This window comes from Cherax quadricarinatus, chromosome 38, assembly GCF_038502225.1.
Source record: "Cherax quadricarinatus isolate ZL_2023a chromosome 38, ASM3850222v1, whole genome shotgun sequence".
Classification (NCBI taxonomy): domain Eukaryota; kingdom Metazoa; phylum Arthropoda; class Malacostraca; order Decapoda; family Parastacidae; genus Cherax; species Cherax quadricarinatus.
This window is the reverse complement of record NC_091329.1, coordinates 23,416,659-23,439,214: the sequence shown is the minus strand read 5'-3', so window position 1 is coordinate 23,439,214 and position 22,556 is coordinate 23,416,659. Positions and strand designations below refer to the sequence as shown.

At 39.2% G+C, this 22,556-nt stretch overlaps 1 protein-coding gene across 1 annotated transcript in view; it reads left to right on the top strand.

The window, feature by feature from the left end:
* The window catches only part of LOC128692821 (probable acyl-CoA dehydrogenase 6), a gene marked incomplete in the record, with an annotated part of 187,703 nt that overhangs the window by 150,354 nt on the left and 14,793 nt on the right, over nucleotides 1-22,556 (top strand). Inside the window, 1 exon segment of the mRNA XM_070092177.1 lies at nucleotides 16,579-16,706. Within this exon segment, the coding sequence (XP_069948278.1) occupies nucleotides 16,579-16,706 (128 nt within the window).

Below are 22,556 nucleotides of genomic sequence, written 5' to 3'. Positions count from 1 at the left end.
CACCTCTGGTGCTGGGCCATCTTGTTCACGTTCAGTTGTACCAGAATCAAAGAGGAAACTCCTATTTTCCAAAATCCCAGACTCAGATGTGAGCATTGGTGATGATAGTGATAGTGATTATGAACTACAAGCTCTTCAAACTTGTTCCAAGAATGGAGGAGGAGGAGGAGGCAGAGGAGGAGGAGGCAAGAGGAGGAGGAGGCAAGAGGAGGAGGAGGCAAGAGGAGGAGGAGGCAAGAGGAGGAGGAGGCAAGAGGAGGAGGAGGCAAGAGGAGGAGGAGGAGGAGGAAGAAGAAGAAGAAGAAGAAGAGGAAGAGGAGGAGGAGGAAGAAGAAGAGTTGGAGGAGGAAGAAGAAGAATACGTAATGATAACAATAATACATAATAATAATAATAATAATACATAATAATAATAATACATAATAATAATACATAATAATAATAATAGGTAATAATAAATGTTCACCCATGACAGTAACAAGATAAGGGGAGATAACATCTGATAAGTGCTGACGTTTGATGAGGGTAAATGAGGGTAGAGCTGATGCCAAAAGATGAGATAAACATCTCCCTCCCTTTGTTTTTGCTGGTATACTAACATTTCTGTCTGTCTATTTGCCTGTCTGTCAAGCTCCCTGTCTATCCGTCTAGCTCTCTGTCTCAGAGAGCCACAAGACTGTGTCATCACTTTTACTCACATCTTCAAGCAGAGTATAGCACTTTGTCTGGGTTTCTTGGGTTATCCTAGGTAATTTATACTATGTATACTTGTATTTATGTGTACCTGTGAAACAGAGATAAAAAGACAGATAGAATGAGGGAGAAAGATAATTAGATAGAATGGAGGGGGAAGCAGCATCCGACCCCATTGTTTTGACAGGCGGGAGGGGGGAGTGAGTAATGAGACAATATGTCATTTTGACAGCTGCCGACTCCTGGTAATTTACACTATGGAGGAGGAGGAGAAGGAGAAGGAGGAAGAGTAGGGGGAAGAGGAGAGAGGAGGAGGAGAAGAGGAGAGAGGAGGAAGAGGAATAAGAGGAAGAGGAGGAGGAAGAGGAATAGTAGGAGGAAGATTAGGGGGAAGAGGAAGAAGAGGAGGAGGAGGAGGAGGAGGAGGAAGAGTAGGAGGAAGAGGAAGAGTAGGAGGAAGAGGAAGAGTAGGAGGAAGAGGAAGAAGAGGAGGAGGAGGAAGAGGAGGAGGAGGAAGAGGAGGAGGAGGAAGAGGAAGAGTAGGAGGAAGAGGAAGAGGAAGAGTATGAGGAAGAGTAGGGGGAAGAGGAGGAAGAGTAGGGGGAAGAGGAAGAAGAGGAGGAGGAGGGTGGAACACTAGTACACTGGTACTGGTACACTAACATTTCTGTCTGTCTATTTGTCTGTCTGTCAAGCTCCCTGTCTATCTGTCTATCCATCTAGCTCTCTGTCTCAGAGAGCCACAAGACTGTGTCATCACTTTTACTCACATCTTCAAGCAGAGTATAGCACTTTGTCTGGATTTCTTGGGTTATCCTAGGTAATTTATACTATGTATACTTGTATTTATGTGTACCTGTGAGACAGAGATAGACAGACAGATAGAAAGAGAGAGACAGATTGAAAGAGATAGAATGAGGGAGAAAGATAAAACACCATTGTGTATGACACCATGTTTCAGAGTTCCACAAGCTGCAGAACTAATAGGAATATGTTCAGTGACTGTATATTGGTATATATATTATAGAACAATAATAATAAACAATGTTTTGTATTGTTTGTTTTTGTAAACAAGTTTTGTAAACAGTGTGCTTATTGTGTTGTATACAACGAGTGTATATATGTACATTGCACCTTACTTTGGTCTCATAGGCCACATAAGTTATGTGAAAAAATAAAATAGTGAAAAAAACAACAAACCTTCAAATACAAGTAAACTAAAGTTTACCGGGTGAGCGGCAGTCGCCGCTGTTGCCATACGCGGCTCATTTTCTGCAAACTTCATGCCTCCATATCTCCGTAAGTATTGATGGTAAATTTTTTTTGTTTATCCTATAATGTTTAGAAAAAAAAAACACTTTTTTCATAAGAAAAAATAATTTTTTTTTTTTTTGAAATTTGGCCGACCCTGAGAACGAGTTTCGGAGAGGGCCTGTCGACCCTCAAAGGGTTAAAAGCTCCTCAAAATATTTTCGCCATCTACCCAAGACCTCCTTTTCCCCATCTACTAACTCCCCTACTCTGTTTTTAACTGACAACTCCATTTGTTCCCTAGGCTTTCTTAACTTGTTTAACTTACTCCAAAATTTTTTCTTATTTTCATTAAAATTTCTTGACAGTGCCTCTCCCACTCTGTCATCTGCTCTCCTTTTGCACTCTCTCACCACTCTCTTCACATTTCTTTTACTCTCCATGTACAGTGGAACCTCAAAAATCGAACTTAATCCATTCCAGGAGCTAGTTCTAAATTCGAAAAGTCTGAAATTCGAAGCAATATTTCCCATAAGAAATAATGGAAATACAATTAATCCGTTGCAGAAACCCAAAAATATTCACACAAAAAATACATTTTATAGAGATTAATTGCAGTTTTACGTACAACAAATACTATAGTTTTTAATTATGTATAGTAATACATATAAAATAACATTTTTACTTACCTTTATTGAAGATTGGTGATGGCATCTGGAAGACAGAGAGGAGGAGAGAGGGAGTTGGGGTTAGTGTTTGGAAGGAGAATCCCCCTCCATGAGGGCTTCAGGTAAAGCCCTCTCTGGGGTTACTTCCCTTCTCTGTCTTTTAATGCCACTAGGACCAGCTTGAGAGCCATTGGACCCCTGTCTCACAAAATAATTGTCCACAGTCCTCTGTTTCTGATGCCTCTTTAATTTTCCCTAAAATGGGACATGGTTCTGTCACTGAACTTGTTGCAAAGATGGCTTGTTTCAGCTTGCTCAGGATGGTACTTCTGCACAAACATTTGGACATCATTCCACTTGGCACAAATCTCCTTAATCTTTGAAGAAGGCACCTCATCCACTCCCTCTTCCTCCTCCTCTGAAGCACGTTCCTCAGCTGTGGTCTAATACTGCTCCAGATGAAGCTCTTGCAGCTCTTCAGTGGTTAGCTCTTCCCTGTGGTCCTCCACCAACTCTTCCACATCCTCACCACTCACCTCCAACCCCAGGGTGTTCCCCAATGCCACAATAGTCTACAACAGGCAGAGGGTGAGCTGGGTCAGGGTCAGCCTCAAATCCTTCAAAATCCCTCTTTTGGACACAATCTGGCCAAAATTGTCTCCAAGCAGAGTTCAAAGTCCTGGAAGTCACTCCCTCCCAAGCCTTACCTATAAGGCTTATGGAGCTGTAGATGTTGAAGTGATTCCTCCAGAACTCTCTTAGGGTCAACTTAAGTGTCTGTGGTCACTTCAAAGCACTTTTCAAACACTGCTTTTGTGTAGAGTTTTTTGAAGTTAGAAATGACCTGCTGGTCCATGGGCTGGAGGAGAGGAGTGGTGTTAGGAGGCAAGAACTTCACTTTTATAAAATTGAAGTCCTTAGACAAGAGGTCTAATAAGTTTGGAGGATGAGCAGGAGCATTGTCCATTAACAGGAGGCACTTGAGTGGCAATTTCTTTTCCTGGAGGTATTTTTTCACACTGGGGCCAAACACTTCATAGACCCACTCTTTGAAAATTTGTCTTGTGACCCATGCCTTATGATTAGCTTTCCACAAGACACATAACTTGTTCTTAAAGACATTGTTTTTCTTAAACACTCTGGGATTTTCTGAATGATACACAAGTAAAGGCTTCACTTTAAAATCACCACTAGCATTAGCACAGAACAAAAGAGTAACCCTGTCTTTCATAGGCTTGTGTCCTGGCAGTGCCTTTTCCTCCTGTGTGATGAAGGTCCTTTTTGGCATTTTCTTCCAAAACAAGCCTGTTTCGTCACAATTAAACACTTGTTCAGGTTTGAATTCTTCACTGTCTATGTACCCCTTAAACTCCTGTACAAACTTCTCAGCCGCCCGTTTGTCTGAACTGGCTGCCTCACCATGTCTTACAACATTGTGTATGCCACTACACTTCTTAAATCTGTCAAACCAGCCTCTGCTGGCCTTAAATTCACTATCAGCACTGGTTCCAGGAGTTTTCTGTACCAGATCGGCATGCAACTTCCTTGCCTTTTCGCAAATAATCGTCTCTGAAACACTATCACCTGCAATCTCTCTATCCTTGATCCACACCAGCAACAACTTCTCAACCTCTTCAACTATTTGTGGTTCTTTTTTTGGTTAGCATATTAACACCTTTCACAACATCAGCTTCCTTGATTTGTTCTTTCTTTGACAGGATAGAACCGATGGTCGACTTGTTTTTCCCATGCATCCTGGCAAGCTCAACAAGTCTCACACCACTCTCATACTTCTGTATTATTTCCTTCTTCACATCTATGGTGTTTCTCACTTTCTTTACCACAGGGGTATCACTAGCAAGTTTCTTTGGGCCCATGGCAGCTTATTTCACAGTCCCACAAGCACTAAACACAACGAAATAATCATAAAATGTGTGAATGAGAGCGCAGGTTAGTGTTCACTCAAGCATAAACAAAGCTAGACTGCTCACGGCGCCTGCACAGGAACGCGGACAAAGCAGGCCTGCGGATATGTCCCGTACCCAGCGGTCCGAAAATAGGGGCGCTTTCAATAATAGGGACACAGTTTGTCCAAAAAAATGGCCCTATTTTTGAAACGTTCAGTATGTGATACATTCGATTTTTGAGGTTCCACTGTACTCTACTCTTCTTATAACACTTCTGCTTTGTAAAAACCTCTCATAAGCTAACATCTTCTCTTTTATCACAACCTTTACTTCATCATTCCACCAATCACTCCTCTTTCTTCCTGCACCCACCCTCCTATAACCACAAACTTCTGCCCCACATTCTAATACTGCATTTTTAAAACTATTCCAACCCTCTTCACCCCCCCCCCCCTCCACTGCTCATACTTGCACCAGTCCACCTTTCTGCTAGTACAGGTCCTCCATCACAAATCCGGCATCATTGGGACCTGTAGTGTGCCGGATTACTGAGTTTGCCGGATAACAGAGTGGTTAGGTTAGAATACACTTAATAAAATTAACCAACTTGACTTGCACAAAGTTCATTGAACATCGGCAAAAATCGAACATTTCCGCTACTTTGAACTCAATTTCAAGGTACTTTTCATTATGAAAGCAATCAAAATCATGTCTGTCTGTAATATATCTTCCATTCTATCAAATGAGACCAAAAAAAACGAGAATACAACCATAAAAACCAAGCGAAAATATACCGCAAAGAGGTGGCTAATGGCTGAGAAGTGAACTCCCTTATTTATTGTCTGTCTTTTTTATTTTTGTTGTACATTAAGAAGCAACTTTCCATCATACATTGCCCAAGTTTCTATAAGACAGCCCAACAAACAACTGAGAAAAAATATTTACCAAAAATCATGTATGGCAAGCCCAAGCCAGGTACTGGAAATAAGTCACTTTGACTAATTGAGTACAAGAAACCGCCCATTCACTTATTTCAACTACCCAATATAGTGGTCAGAAATTGGCAATTTGGCCAATTTCACACAAATTTCAACATATGCCAGTTTCAAAATAGGGTCCAGAAACAATGCAGACATTCCTGGCACTAAAATAACATTTTCTCTGTTCATTAGTCATGGCTCCAGGCCCCTCTTATATTACTCTTGCTTTCCATTTGGAATCTTTATTCACAAAAAAATAAAAGATTTACTGTTATGCACACTGCTGCATTATTGTAATAACTGTATAAATAATGTCAACCCATTCTTGACTCCGTATTGGAATTTGGACTGGCAGGCGGACAGGTATTGGACGGTGACATCATTTGTTTACTCTTGAGATTCGCTAAAGAATAGAACATTTTCGCTACTGTGAGCGCAGTTTCAAGGTACTTTTCATCATGAAAGCAATCAAAATCATATCTATTTCTGTAATATATCTTTCATTCTATTAAATGAGACTGAAAAAAACGAGAATATAACCATAAAAACCATACCTAGTTGTACTATAGCTCATTCTAGCTCAATACATAGACTATACCAAAGTCATTACATTAGACCTTAGTGCAATTACAAGTGAGAGTCTTGTGCTATTTTTAATTTGTATTTTTTATATTATTAGTTTATACCTAGTTGTACTTTAGCTCATTCCAGCACATCACATAGACAACACCAACTTCATTATGTGTATTAGTGACTATACTCTACATGACCAAAATGCTATAGCTATATACTTGTCCAACCTTCCCACCACTACAGATATCAGTACTAAAACTCAACACACAACTCAGGATATAAATAACCATAATTTAAACCTAGAAGATGATTGATCACGTTGACTCTGATCTAAACCTACATAATCTGACACACAATCAAAACCTATTGGAAAGTAACTGCCTTTACTACACAGCATCACAAGCCAGCACTATCCTAAACAATGATAAAAGTCTATCAGTACTTAACTACAACATCAGGTCCTTAAGCAAACACTATGATGACCTCCTGGCACTCCTTGAATCACTAAAGACACCCTTCTCCTGCATTATTCTTACTGAGACCTGGCTTAAACAGGACACAATAGATATCTACCCTCTACCAGGATACACAGCAATCCACAACTGCAGACCATACCAAGTTGGGGATGGTATTGCAATCTATTACTCTAACCAATTATCTTGTATTAGCACCAATTGCTTTAGTGATGAATATGGAGAATACATTTTTGCTAATTTTACTGTAAAAAACCTTAAGACGCCTTTAACAATTGGTGCCATTTACCGGATACCCCACACAAACATCCCAAACTTCAGTGAGAAATTAAAGGCACTAATAACAAACAGACAAATGAATAAGCACCACCTTCTCTTAGCTGGAGACTTCAACATCAACCTTGGCCTACTAGATGATCAGCCTGTAACTGATTTCATCAACAATATGAACAACACACTTCTCATACCAACAATAACTAAACCAACCAGGCTCACTGAAACAAGTGCAACTATAATAGACCACATATGGACCAATATACTAGCCCCCCTTAAATCAGGGATAATCACAGATAGCACTACAGACCACTACCCTACCTTCCTCTTGACAAACATTAGTAAACCACCACTTGAATACAACAAAGTCTCATTTAGACTCCATGATGAGGCCTCAATAAGGAAGTTCACAGCTGACCTAGAGACTGTTGACTGGCCTACAGAATTCTCCAAGGCCAATGGTATTGATGACTGGACAGACATTTTTCTTAACAAACTACTTAGACTATACAACAAACATTGTCCTATAAAAACGAAACAGATCACAAACAAACGGCTTGGTTGCCCATGGCTAACCAGCACCATTCTGAAATCCATTGATAAGAAACACCAATATGAAAAGCAATATAGACAGGGCTTAATACACAAAGATATTCTTAAACACTATTCACCAGTCCTCACCAAAGTAATAAAGAAAGCCAAACAACTATACTACTCCAGTAGATTCACTGACACAAGAGGAGATATAAAAAAGACCTGGAAAACACTCTCTCAGATTCTAGGGACCCACAAACTGAAAAAAACAAGAATATTGTCCTAACTAAGCCTAATGAAACACCACTGCAACCCACTGACACAGCTAACAAGATAAACGACTTCTTCTCAACCATAGGTTCTAATCTTGCCAATAAAATCCCACGTACCAATGCCCATGCCTGGGACTACCTAGATGGGAATTTCCCAAATTCCTTCTATCTTGCTCCAACTGAGCCCACGGAAGTCACCGAGATTATAAAGTCACTTAAAAATAACTCGGGGAATCTGTCTCATGTCCCACCATTATTGTACAAGAGAGTGGCCCATGTCCTCTTGCATATTATCTCATTACTTTTTAACAAGTCACTAGAAACTAGCACCTTCCCGAAATTACTCAAGACGGCAAGGGTTACACCAATACATAAAGGTGGTGACCCTACAGATTTAAACAACTATAGGCCAATATCAAACTTACCATTGCTATCCAAAATCTTTGAGAAACTCGTGCACAGGAGACTGTATTCATTTATAACGTCACAAAACATACTCAACCCCTGCCAATTTGGATTCAGGAAAAATAAAAGCACTAACGATGCAATCATAAAAATGCTAGATCTGCTTTACACAGCATTGGAAAATAAGGAATATCCACTAGGAATTTTTATTGACCTAAGAAAAGCTTTTGACACAGTAGACCACGGCATCCTATTCCACAAACTTGACCATTATGGTATAAGAGGCCATGCGCTTGCATATTTCAAATCTTACCTTACTAATAGGTATCAGTATGTCACCATTAAAGACACAGCATCAACAACACAGCCACTTGATACTGGAGTTCCGCAGGGAAGTGTCCTTGGTCCCCTGCTCTTCCTCATATACATCAATGATCTTCCAAACGTATCTCGACACCTGAACCCCATTCTCTTTGCTGACGACACGACTTATGTCATCTCTCACCCTAATCTTGCCACCCTCAACACCATTGTTAATGAGGAGCTGATCAAAATATCGACTTGGATGACAGCCAATAAACTTACGCTTAACGTTGACAAAACCTACTACATTATGTTTGGTAGCAGAGCAGGAGATGCGCAAATTAACATTAAGATCGACAACACTCTAATTACCAGGCATAATGAGGGCAAATTCCTAGGCCTATACCTCGACAACAACCTGAACTTCAGCACCCATATCCAACACATAACCAAAAAAGTATCCAAAACGGTTGGGATCCTCTCCAAGATACGATACTACGTGCCGCAAACTGCCCTTCTCACACTATACCATTCACTTATATATCCATACCTCACCTATGCTATCTGTGCTTGGGGTTCAACTGCAGCAACACACCTAAAGCCAATAATAACCCAACAAAAAGCCGCAGTAAGAATAATCACTAAATCCCATCCCTGGCAACACACCCCCCCCACTCTTCATAGATCTAAACTTACTCCCTGTTCAGTACATCCACACTTACTACTGTGCAATCTACATCTACAGGACCTTAAATTCCAATATTAACCTTGACCTAAAATGCTTTCTTGATAGTTGTGACAGAACCCACAGGCATAACACCAGACACAAACATCTCTATGACATTCCCCGTGTCCGACTAAACCTTTACAAAAATTCAATGTATGTCAAAGGCCCTAAAATCTGGAACACCCTACCTGAAAATTCCAAAACTGCAGACACATTCATCACCTTCAAAACTACCATTAGAAAACATCTTATCTCCCTGATACACCCTGTCAACTAATATTACGAATACCACCTGGTGGTTCACACTTACACTCACTCACCCATTTGACCATAAACAGAAATATCAATCTCGATCTCAAAATAATGAATCTTAACTAGTCATAAGTTGGCCTGTGATACTCCAATACTGAAACTATGTATAGTGCCAAAACAAAAGCATTCACATTGCTAAACTCACAACTAGTATTTAGTCACTTAGCCATAATACCAACTTACCTCATAATTTTGTAATATTTTAAACTTAAGATTTAATATAAGTCTGCCCGAAATGCCTAGCCATGCTAGGTGTTCTAGTGGTACACTCTGTAATTATTATTTTACTACATGTAAACCACACAATAACCAAATTCTGTAAACTCAGCATTGTAATCCTTATAGAGAATAAACTTTGAATTGAATTGAATTGAATACAAAAATATACCGCTAAGTGGCCGCTAATGGCTGAGAAGTGAAGTCCGCTATTTATGGTCTGACTTCTCTCATTTTTGGTGTACATTAAGAAGTATCTTTCCATCATACATTGCCCTAATTTCAATAAGATAACCCAACAAACAATTGAGAAAATAACAATAATAACAACAGTAATAATAATAATTAATAATAATAATAATATCTTTATTTACTGCACGTACATGTACAATGTATACAGGCCTAGCTGACATCAGTGACATACTACTATATAGAAAGCCACTTGTTATGCAGAATATTTCAAGCAAATTAGGTCAGTGTCCCAGGATAACACCCACACCAGTCGACTGACTCCCAGGCACCCATTTACTGATGGGTAAACATAGACAACAGGTGTAAAGAAACATGCCCAATGTTTCTACCCTGGCTGGGAATCGAATATTTACCAAAAATCATATATGGCTAACCCAAGCCAGGTACTAGAAATAAGCCATGTTATCTGACTTTTTTGGGTTATCCTAGGTTCTCTACACATATGCTGCTATGTGTGATAATCTATATAGAGACAAAAACTTTTTTGTTTCAGGTTTATGGTAGAGTACGAGTGTATATCACAGCCCTGTGCTACACTCCGTTTTCTCTAATATGAGCCTCCAAGACAAGGATAGGAGAATGGTACTTGTATACCATATCCTCTTCATACCTCCGTCGAACTGCTCGGTATTATGCCAAATATTATTTATTCTGGAGTATTTAACATGTTTTATGTTATTTATATTATTTATTATGTCATATTAGATCAATTGTGATAGGCAATAAGCTGTAGTGTTGATGTTAGCGTAATAATAAAGCATATTCTCCTGCGTCACGAGACTGAGCTCATGGCAACCAACAGTGGCTTCAAAGCCACCTTATCTTTAGTAAGTAAGTAAGTAAGTAAGTTTATTCAGGTATACACAAATACAATTACATAGATTATCATACATAGCAGCATATATGTAGAGTAAGTAAGTAAGTAAGTAAGTAAGTTTATTCAGGTATACACAAATACAGTTACATAGAATTATCATACATAGCAGCATATGTGTAGAGAACCTAGGATAACCCAAAAAAGTCAGACAGAGTGACTTATTTCCATTGGGGTCCTTTTACCTTGGTGGGAATCGGCCAGTGTGATAATAAAAAAATAATAATAATAATAATAAAGGTTATAATATTTTCTTATTATTCTATAGTGAAGATAACATCTTATTATCATACTAAAAAGACTATCTACTACACGAGGGTCATTAAGACTATCTACAATACGAGGGTCATTACTAGGAATAAGGTAAAATTTACACGCATGTTAGATAAAAAATAGAAAATCATTCCCCTCCCTTTCTGTAGCTACATTCATCAGACACCTTTTGGCACTCTTCTTGAATTGGTTCATGCTATGACTGGCTTTGACATGTGCAGGCAGTCTGTTCCATTCCTTTATTGCTGTACAATAAAAGGTGTTTGAAGCCTGGCCAATGACTGTGGGTACTACAAAGTTGTGCTCTCTCCCCCTAGTACTATGATTGCTTTGGTTCCCAACCTTGACAAAATTGACAGCAAGATATTCTGGACACTGTTTGTGAGCAATTTTATAAACATGATTTAGCTTCAGTTGTTTTACTCTGTCTTCAACATTCAGCATATCCAACTGCTGTAATTCATCCTGGCCTACATGTTCTCTTGGTCCCAGCCCCAGGATGAATCTTATGATTTTGTTCTGGGTGATTTGCAGTCTATCTTTCAGTTTTTTTGTCAAGGCAGAGTACCAAGAAGAGCAAGCGTAATCCATATGGCATTGTATAAGGGCTAGACATAGGGTCCTGCGAGCCTCAGTAGGTAGACACTGTGCTTGTCTATACAGGAACTTCAGTCTGGCATTCGCTTTCTTTACTACACTGTTCCCTATCAATTCTCCTGACATGCATGGGTCAAAGGGGATTCCCAAATATTTTACTGATGAAACCAAAGTGATGGGCTCCCCATTACATTGAACATTAAAGTTATTTACCCTTCTCAGTTTATGTTTCGTGCCAAAGAGAATGGCTTCAGTTTTCCCTAGGTGTAATGATAGTTTGTTGTCTACTAACCATTTGCTGCAGGACTCCAGTTCCAGTGTTAAAACATTAGCAATATCTTGTGGGTCTTTACCTGACACTAACAGAGCACTGTCATCTGCATACAGTAGGAGTTTGCACTTGACACTGATAGGCATATCATTGACATAACATAAGAATAATAAGGGACCCAGAATACTACCTTGGGGAACTCCACATGTTATCGGCAGGGGTTCTGATTCTGTTATGTTGATTTTGACTATTTGTCTCCTGTTGATAAGGTAGGACTTAAACCAGTCTACAGAACCTATACCGATAGCTTGAAGTTTATTACATAATATATTGTGGTTGACAGTATCGAAGGCCTTTTGCAGGTCTAAGGTTACCATACCTATGAGGTTCCCCTTTGACATTTCAGTTCTCAGGTAATCCATCAGATTAATAAGGGAGGCGTCGGTTGAGTAGGATCTTCTAAAGCCCGATTGATAGCTATGGAGAATGTTAGATAAGATAAGAGATAAGATAAGATTTCGTTCGGATTTTTAACCCCGGAGGGTTAGCCACCCAGGATAACCCAAGAAAGTCAGTGCGTCATCGAGGACTGTCTAACTTATTTCCATTGGGGTCCTTAATCTTGTCCCCCAGGATGCGACCCACACCAGTCGACTAACACCCAGGTACCTATTTGCTGCTAGGTGAACAGGACAACAGGTGTAAGGAAACGTGTCGAAATGTTTCCACCCGCCGGGAATCGAACCCGGGCCTATAGTTGCTTACATCAGACCTACTATTTTTCTTGAAGATAGGAGTAACTCTGGCCTCCTTGAACCCCTCCGGTACGGTATTAGTGGTGATTGATAGATTTATTATGTGAGCAATAGGGATTGACAGTTCAGAAGCACCATCTTTTAGGAACTTAGACGGGATGTTATCAGGGCCTGTGCTCTTAGTTGGGTTTAACCTGTTTAGTTCTTTTTGAATAAAATCATGAGATACACTTACTAGTTGACAACTGTTTGGGGTTACCCCTTTTTTGGTATAGTATGTTTGAAACTTATCAGAGTCTGTGTTAAAGGTATTTGATGCAGCTGGTAGTTTACTTACTAGTGTTGATGCAACAGATGTGTAGTATGAATTAAAGCAATTTGCCACCTTAGATGTTTCATGGCATACCTCATTATCGATAGTGAGTACTATGTTAGACCTATCTACTGGCTTATGGCTTGGGGTCCACTGTACTTTCATTATGTGCTATATCATACCTTGTATATTTATTTATCCTCTTCTTCATAAAATATGTATTACTTATTACTGAACCTCTTTCTACACATAGAACTCCATTTTTTCTATCTCAATTTTGCCAATTTCACACAAATTTCAAAAGATGCCAATTTCCGAATAAAGGCCCCTCTTATATTCTTTTGCTTTCCACTTTGAATTTTTATTTTCACTACCAGACTACTGCCATTTTCATTTACCCCTGGCACTCCAAATTTACCTACTACTCCCTCCACAACATTTTTGCCCACTTTAGCATTGAAATCCCCAACCACCATTACTCTCACACTTGGTTCAAAACTCCCCATGCATTCACTCAACATTTCCCAAAATCTCTCTCTCTCCTCTACACTTCTCTCTTCTCCAGGTGCATATACGCTTACTATAACCCACTTTTCACATCCAACCTTTATTTTACTCCACATAATCCTTGAATTAATACATTTATAGTCCCTCTTTTCCTGCCATAACTTATCCTTCAACATTATTACTACTCCTTCTTTAGCTCTAACTCTATTTGAAACCCCTGACCTAATCCCATTTATTCCTCTCCATTGAAACTCTCCCACCCCCTTCAGCTTTGTTTCACTTAAAGCCAGGACATCCAGCTTCTTCTCATTCATAACATCCACAATCATTTCTTATCATTTGCACAACATCCACGCACATTCAGACTTCCCACTTTGACAATTTTCTTCTTCTTATTCTTTTTAGTAATTATTACAGGAAAAGGGGTTACTAGCCCATTGTTCCCAGCATTTTAGTTGAATAATATTTGGCAAAATACCAGGCAGTTCGATGGAGGTATGAGGAGGATATAGGAAACGAGTACCATCCTCCTATCTCTGTCTTGGGGGCTTATTTTAGATAAAATGGAGTATAGTACAGGGCTACCTGTGATATACACTCGTAATGCACCATAAAACTGAAACAAAAATGCTGTTTTCTCTAAATAGATTATTGTACATAGCATATGTGTAGAGAACCTAGGATAACCCAAAAAAGTCAGACAAAGTGACTTATTTCCAGTACCTGGCTTTGGCTTGTCATTTATGTTTTTTAGTAAATATTTTTTTTTCTTAGTTGTTTGTTGGGCTATCTTATTGAAACTTGGGCAATGTATGATGGAAAGATGCTTCTTAACACACACCAAAAATTAAAGAAATTGGACTTCTCAGCCATTAGCCGCCCCTTAGTGGTATATTTTTGTATGGTTTTTATGGTTGTATTCTCGTTTTTTTGGTCTCATTTGATAGAATGGAAGATTTATTACAGAAATAGATATGAGTTTGATTGGTTTTACTACAAAAAGTACCTTGAAATTGAGCTCAGATTAGCAGAAATGTTCAATTCTTTGCTGATGTTCAAGAGTTTTAGGAAAAATAAAAGCACTAATGATGCAATCATAAAAATGCTAGATCTGCCTTACACAGCATTGGAAAATAAGGAATATCCACTAGGAATTTTTATTGACCTAAGAAAAGCTTTTGACACAGTAGACCACGACATCCTACTCCACAAACTTGACCATTACGGTATAAGAGGCCATGCGCTTGCTTATTTCAAATCTTACCTTACTAATAGGTATCAGTATGTTACCATTAAAGACACAGCATCAACAACACGGCCACTTGATACTGGAGTTCTGCAGGGAAGTGTCCTTGGTCCCCTGCTCTTCCTCATATACATCAATGATCTTCCAAATGTATCCCAACACCTGAAACCCATTCTCTTTGCTGATGACACGACTTATGTCATCTCTCACCCTAATCTTGCCACCCTCAACACCATTGTTAACGAGGAGCTGATCAAAATATCGACTTGGATGACAGCCAATAAACTTACGCTTAACACTGACAAAACCTACTATATTATGTTTGGTAGCAGAGCAGGAGATGCACAAATTAACATTAAGATCGACAACACTCTAATTACCAGACATAATGAGGGCAAATTCCTAGGCCTATACCTTGACAACAACCTGAATTTCAGCACCCATATCCAACACATAACCAAAAAAGTATCCAAAACGGTTGGGATCCTCTCCAAGATACGATACTACGTGCCGCAAAATGCCCTTCTCACACTATACCACTCACTTATTTATCCATACCTCACCTATGCTATTTGTGCTTGGGAATCAACTGCAGCAACACACCTAAAGCCAATAATAACCCAACAAAAAGCTGCAGTAAGAATAATCACTAAATCCCCTGGCAACACACCCCCCCACTCTTCATAGATCTAAACTTACTCCCTGTTCAGTACATCCACACTTACTACTGTGCAATCTACATCTACAGGACCTTAAACTCCAATATCAACCTTGACCTAAAACGCTTTCTTGATAGTTGTGACAGAACCCACAGGCATAACACCAGACACAAACATCTCTACGACATTCCCCATGTCCGACTAAACCTTTACAAAAATTCAATGTATGTCAAAGGCCCTAAAATCTGGAACACCGTACCTAAGAACTCTAGAACTGCAGACACATTCATCACCTTCAAAACTACCATTAGAAAACATCTTATCTCCCTGATAAACCCCATCAACTACACGAATACCACCTGGTGGTTCACACTTACACTCACCCATTTGACCATAAACAGAAATATTAATCTCAATCTTAAAATAATGAATCCTATGATACTCCAATACTGAAACTATGTACTGTGCCAAAACAAAAGCATTCACATTGCTAAACTCACAAACTAGTATTTAGTCACTTAGCCATAATACCAACTTACCTCATAATTTGTAATATTTTAAAATAAAGAATTAAACTAAGTCTGCCCGAAATGCCTAGCCATGCTAGGCATTCTAGTGGTACACTCTGTAATCATTATTTAACTACATGTAAACCACACAACAACCAAATTCTGTAAATTCAACAATGTAATCTTTATAGAGAATAAACTTTGAATTTGAATTTGAGTAAACAAATGTTTACATGTCCGACTGGCCAGTCTAATACGCAATCACAATTATTTATACAATTATTACAATAATGCAGTAGTCTGCTATGAGTTTGGTAGACTGGAACAATGGAATGGGCCAGAAATGGGGCGTAAATTGGGTAATCCGGCAAAGTAACTAATGCAGCACCTTACAGGTTCCAGTGATGCTGGATTTGTGATGGCCAACCTGTATCTGGTTTCTCAACTGATACTGATTTGATACATACATTAACTGTGACCTTACCTTTACCTCTTCATTCTGGTGATATTCTTCCTGCAACCACATGTCTCTCCCTCAACCATCCATCTCATCATTGCTGTATAGTACTGAATGACACACATGAGTTTACACTTAACATTAATGACATTATACTGTAATATACTATGTTGGATACTGTGTGTATTGTGTTTTTACCTTGGTTTTTTATTTTTAGTGCAGTAACAAAAAGAAATTATATAAACTGTCATTATTTTATGATTACTTTCCTATTTCAGAACAATATGTGTCTGGGGAGGATGTGACTATGTTGGCATCCATGTGTAAGTTGAAAGCTGGTCGCTTGGCACGTGAGGTGACTGACTCGTGTCTTCAGATGTGGGGAGGAATGGGTTACACTAATGAGGTCTGTAGCATCATAATGGTACTTATTCTTCTTTTAACAAACCGGCCGTATCCCACCGAGGCAGGGTGGCCCAAAAAGAAAAACAAAAGTTTCTCTATTTAAATTTAGTAATTTATACAGGAGAAGGGGCTACTAGCCCCTTGCTCCCGGCATTTTAGTCGCCTCTTACAACACACACGGCTTACGAAGGAAGAATTCTGTTCCACTTCCCCATGGAGATAAGAGGAAATAAACAAGAACAAGAACTAGAAAGAAAATAGCAGAAAACCCAGAGGGGTGTGTGTGCATATATGCTTGTACATGTATGTGTAGTGTGACCTAAGTGTAAGTAGAAGTGGCAAGACATATCTGAAATCTTGCATGTTTATGAGACAGGAAAAAAGACACCAGCAATCCTACCATCATGTAAAACAATTACAGGCTTTCGTTTTACACTCACTTGGCAGGACAGTAGTACCTCCCTGGGCGGTTGCTGTCTACCAACCTACTACCTAGGCATAATGGTACTGTATATTATAAATTGTAATATGCCATATTTATATGAAGTATGTTTGATCTGCTAGGTTGTAAGTTGGTAGACAGCAACCTTCCAGGGAGGTACTACCATCCTGATAAGTGAGTGTAAAATGGAAAGCTGTAATTGTTTTACACGATGGTGGGATTGCTGGTGTCTCTTTTCTGTCTCATGAAATGTAAGATTTCAGGTACGTCTTGCTACTTCTACTTACATTTAGGTCACACTACACTTGCGTGTACAAGTATAGTATATACACACCTCTCTGGGTTTTCTTTTATTTTCTTACTAGTTCTTATTCTTGTTTATTTTTTGTTATCTCCATGGGAAAATAGAACAGAATTTTTCCTCTGTAACCTATGCGTGTTGTAAGAGGCGACTAAAATGTTGGGAGCACTGGGCTAGTAACCCCTTCTCCTGTATACATTACTAAATTTAAAAAAAGAAACTTTTGTTTTTTCTTTTTTAGGTCACCCTGTCTCGGTGGGGTATGGCCGGTTTGTTAAAAAAAAAAAAATTGATCTCTACCGTCATTACACGTCAACATCTTTAATATTAATAATGCAGGGAAGCATTAGCCCATAGAAGATAGCAGCATACTGTTGGAAGAAAAAGTTAGAGGTAGTATTTAAGATATTCAGTCAGACTTCTGACTTCATACTCAGCTGCATCTCATAGACATAAATTACCTGTCATCTGTAACATAGGCAAAATATTAATCGTTAATTGTAACAAACTGCTTCCACTCAGCCCTTATATTTTGGTAGTGGTCACTTGTAGCATTTGACATCAGAGCTTTAAGCATTTTCAGCAAGGTAAGTTTCTGTAGCTATGGGATCAGGTGATGCATTCTCGCAAGAAAACTCTATTACAAAGATTTTTATTTATTATTTTAACACATCGGCCTTCTCCCACTGAGGCAGAGTGATCCAAAAGAGAAAGAAATATTTTCACCATTATTGTGCTTCTTAAAAATCTCAAACAAGCCAGCAGTAAATTTACGCTATTGTGAAGGCTCTTCTTCCTTCTCACACATAGTTTCATGGTAAAATAAGGCTTTATGCTTTGTTACCTGAACACAAAAGAGATCTCTTTTTTTTGGTTTTCATGATCCAGTCAAACATTTCTGCCTTGCGTGATATGAAGGTTCTGACAAGCAGTGGGAAGATCAGAAAGCAGTAACTTTAGGATATGTTTAATGGAAGTTTTTTGGTTTTGGGATGAAAATGTTTTCAATAAATATGCCTTAAAGGGATTGCACATAGTGCCTTTCCACTACAGTGAACCCCCACCGTGACTTTCGTGAAATCCGAATTGCGGCAACTTTTTTTGGCAAAGTATAGCCTCGCAGTTCATGATTGGCCTCGTGATTTGGCGACCATCTGGTACGCGTCCTACCGGCATCCCACCGTCAGCACCCACACAGAGCCAGTCCCCCGCACCATTCACACTCAGTGTGCCATTGTTTATCAGCATGGACCATCACCCCACAGGTTCATACGATACATTTCATAATACAGTGGACCCTCGCCTAACGACATTAATCCGTTCCTGAGAGCTCATCATTAGACGAAATTATCGTTAGCCGAATTAATTTTCCTCATAAGAAATAATGGAAATCCAGGACCCACACGTTACTGAATTCACAAACACAATGAGTAACTGCATGTTGCTACCAACAGTAACAAAACCTACAAGAGTTACGGAGACTAGTGTTTCCCTACTTGACCACATCTGGACCAACACCATATCCCCTTTAAAATCAGGCATAATTACAGATAATACAACAGACCACTACCCTACTTTCCTCATAACAACTCTTGGTAAATTACCCCAAGACACTACTAAAGTCACCTTCAGACTTCACAATGAGGCAGTCATTAATAACTTCACAACAGCAGTAACAAACATTGACTGGCACACTGAGCTAGAAATCTATACAGATACTGACGAATGTTTTAATAATTTTCTAAAAAAGACCCAATATCTCTATAACAAGCACTGCCCTAAAAAAACTGAACAGATGACAGCTAGGAGACTGAACAGTCCCTGGCTAACACCCAGCATTCTCAAATCCATAAATACAAAACACCGATATGAAAAACAGTACAGAATGGGTCACATAACCAGAGACCAAACAAAACGTTACTCGTCAATCCTAACCAGCCTGATAAGAAGGGCAAAAAAATTGTATTATGAGAACAGATTATCCAACTTACGAGGTGATATAAAAAAGACCTGGAAGACCCTATCAGAAATTCTGGGAACAAAAAACATATCACGAAATAGCGAAATAAAATTAGCAAAATCAGATGAACCCCAACTCCCACCAACAGAAACAGCAAACAGACTCAATGATTTCTTCTCCACTATAGGACAAAACCTTGCCAATAAAATCCCAAGCTCAGATACCCCACCAAATGACTACCTCACTGGCAACTACCCGAACACACTGTTCCTAGCTCCGACTAACCCATACGAAGTCTCCCTTATTATCAACGCACTAAAAAACAAGGCAGGAGATTTAAATACCTTACCACCCTTTATATACAAAAAAGTGTCACAAGTACTATCACCAATCATTGCAACACTCTTTAACAAATCCATTGAATCCTCCACCTTCCCTACAATTCTCAAAATAGCAAGGGTCACCCTGATCCATAAAGGAGGAGACCAAACAGAGTTGAATAACAATAGGCCAATATCCAGTTTACACCCTCTCTCAAAAATCTTCGAAAAATTTATTCATAAACGAATCTACTCCTACCTCATCTCCCAAAACATACTCAACCCCTGCCAATTTGGATTCAGGCCTAATAAAAATACTAATGATGCTATTATACACATGCTAGAACATATATACACTGCAATAGAGAAAAAAGAAGTCCCACTGGGGATCTTCATTGACTTACGTAAAGCTTTTGATACAGTTGACCATGACTTGCTTCACGTAAAATTGTCACACTATGGTATAAGAGGGCACTCCCTCAACTACCTCAAGTCATACCTCAGCAACAGAAGCCAATATGTGTACGCAAATGGGGCAAGCTCTTCCGCACAACCAATTACAGTTGGTGTCCCACAGGGAAGTGTCCTTGGCCCTCTTCTCTTTCTCCTATACATAAATGACCTACCAAATGCTTCGCAATTACTCAAACCCACACTTTTTGCAGATGACACTACATACGTCTTTTCTCACCTGAGCCCAGTCACGCTAGCCAATACTGTAAATACCGAATTACAGAAAATATCTACCTGGATGAGGACTAACAAACTTACACTAAACATTGACAAAACCTACTTCATTCAGTTTGGTAACAGAGCTACAGATGTACCTCTTAACATAACGATAAACGGATCACCTATCACAAAGCTAACAGAAGGAAAATTCTTAGGAATCCACCTTGATAATAGACTAAAATTTCATACACATATACAACAAATTTCTAAGAAAATTTCCAAGACTGTAGGCATACTATTGAAGATATGGTACTATGCTCCACAGTCAGCCCTCCTGGCCCTTTATCACTCTCTTATTTACCTCTATCTCACCTATGCAATTTGTGCATGGGGCTCAACAACAATTAACCATCTCAGACCACTAATTACCCAACAAAAGGCTGCAGTTAGAATGATAACAAATTATCACTACAGGCAGCACACTCCACCAATATTCAAAACACTCAACCTACTCACCATACAAAACATCCATACTTATTATTGCACCTATTACATACATAGAACACTTAACTCTGATATTAACCCTCCCCTCAAACATCTCCTTGCCAACCTCAACAGAACACATGACCATAACACAAGGCACAGATCACTCTTTGATGTTCCTCGTGTCCATCTCATGCTATGCAAAAACTCAATGCACATAAAAGGCCCTAAAATCTGGAATTCATTACCTGTAAATATAAAAGAAACACTACCTGTTTATAAATTCAAGTCTCTTCTCAAAGATCACTTACTCACTCAAAACCAAATAAATACTGAATAACTGAACCTTATAAATTGTATATCCTAAATGTTACTCACAATTATATCACATAAATGTTAAACCTGGAAAATCCTAGAGGGACTAGTACCGAACTTGCACACGAAAATCACTCACTACGAAAGCAAAAGACTTGGCAGACGATGCACCATCCCCCCAATGAAAAGCAGGGGTGTCACTAGCACGTTAAGAGACCATACAATAAGTGTCAGGGGCCCGAGACTGTTCAACTGCCTCCCAGCACACATAAGGGGGATTACCAACAGACCCCTGGCAGTCTTCAAGCTGGCACTGGACAAGCACCTAAAGTCAGTTCCTGATCAGCCGGGCTGTGGCTCGTACGTTGGTTTGCATGCAGCCAGCAGCAACAGCCTGGTTGATCAGGCTCTGATCCACCAGGAGGCCTGGTCACAGACCGGGCCGCGGGGGCGTTGACCCCCGGAACTCTCTCCAGGTAAACCTAACAGAATACAACATTCGACTGAATGTACAGCAATGCATGCAACCATATGACCTGTCTTTGTAATACTCATTTGTGCTTTATAGTTATCTGTTTACAATAATGTCTTATCACTGATTTCATCATTGCTTAGTTAATCTTAAGTTAATTTTAAGCCAGCCCGTAATGCTATGCATATAAGTGGCTTTGGCATGCTGCTCTTACCTGTATTTTTTTGTATCTCTGTATGTATGCTCAAATTACTAAATCTGTTCCAGACAGCCAAAAGTACTAAAAAAATAATTTTTGTTCATGAAATATACATTTCCCTACAAAGAAAACAATGAGACATGCACAATAACTATATAAATAAATGTTAAAATGACACTTGCCTTTATTGAAGAGTATTGATGAGTGATGAGACTCTGGGATTTTCAGAGTGATACATAAGTAAAGGCTTCACTTTGCAATCCCCACTAGCATTACAGCAAAACAAGAAAGTTAGCCTGTCTTTCATAGGCTTGTGTCCTGGGAGTGCCTTTTCCTCCTGAGTAATGTAGGTCCTGTTTTCCATTTTCTTCCAGAACAGGCCTGTTTCATCATAATTGAACACTTGTTGAGGTTGGAATTTTTCAGCTTCGCCATGCCTTATCACACTGTGTATGCCACTATGATTCTTAAATCTCTCAAACCAACCTTTGCTGGCCTTAAATTCACCAATATGAGCACTAGTTCCAGGCATTTTTTCCTGTTCACCTGGGTGTTAGTCGACTAGTGTGGGTCGCATCCTGGGGGACAAGATTAACCCTTAAACGGTCCAAACGTATATATATACGTTCACTCGCGCAGCGCCCCGAATATTTTGAAAAAAACAAAAAAAATTATAGAAAAACAAAA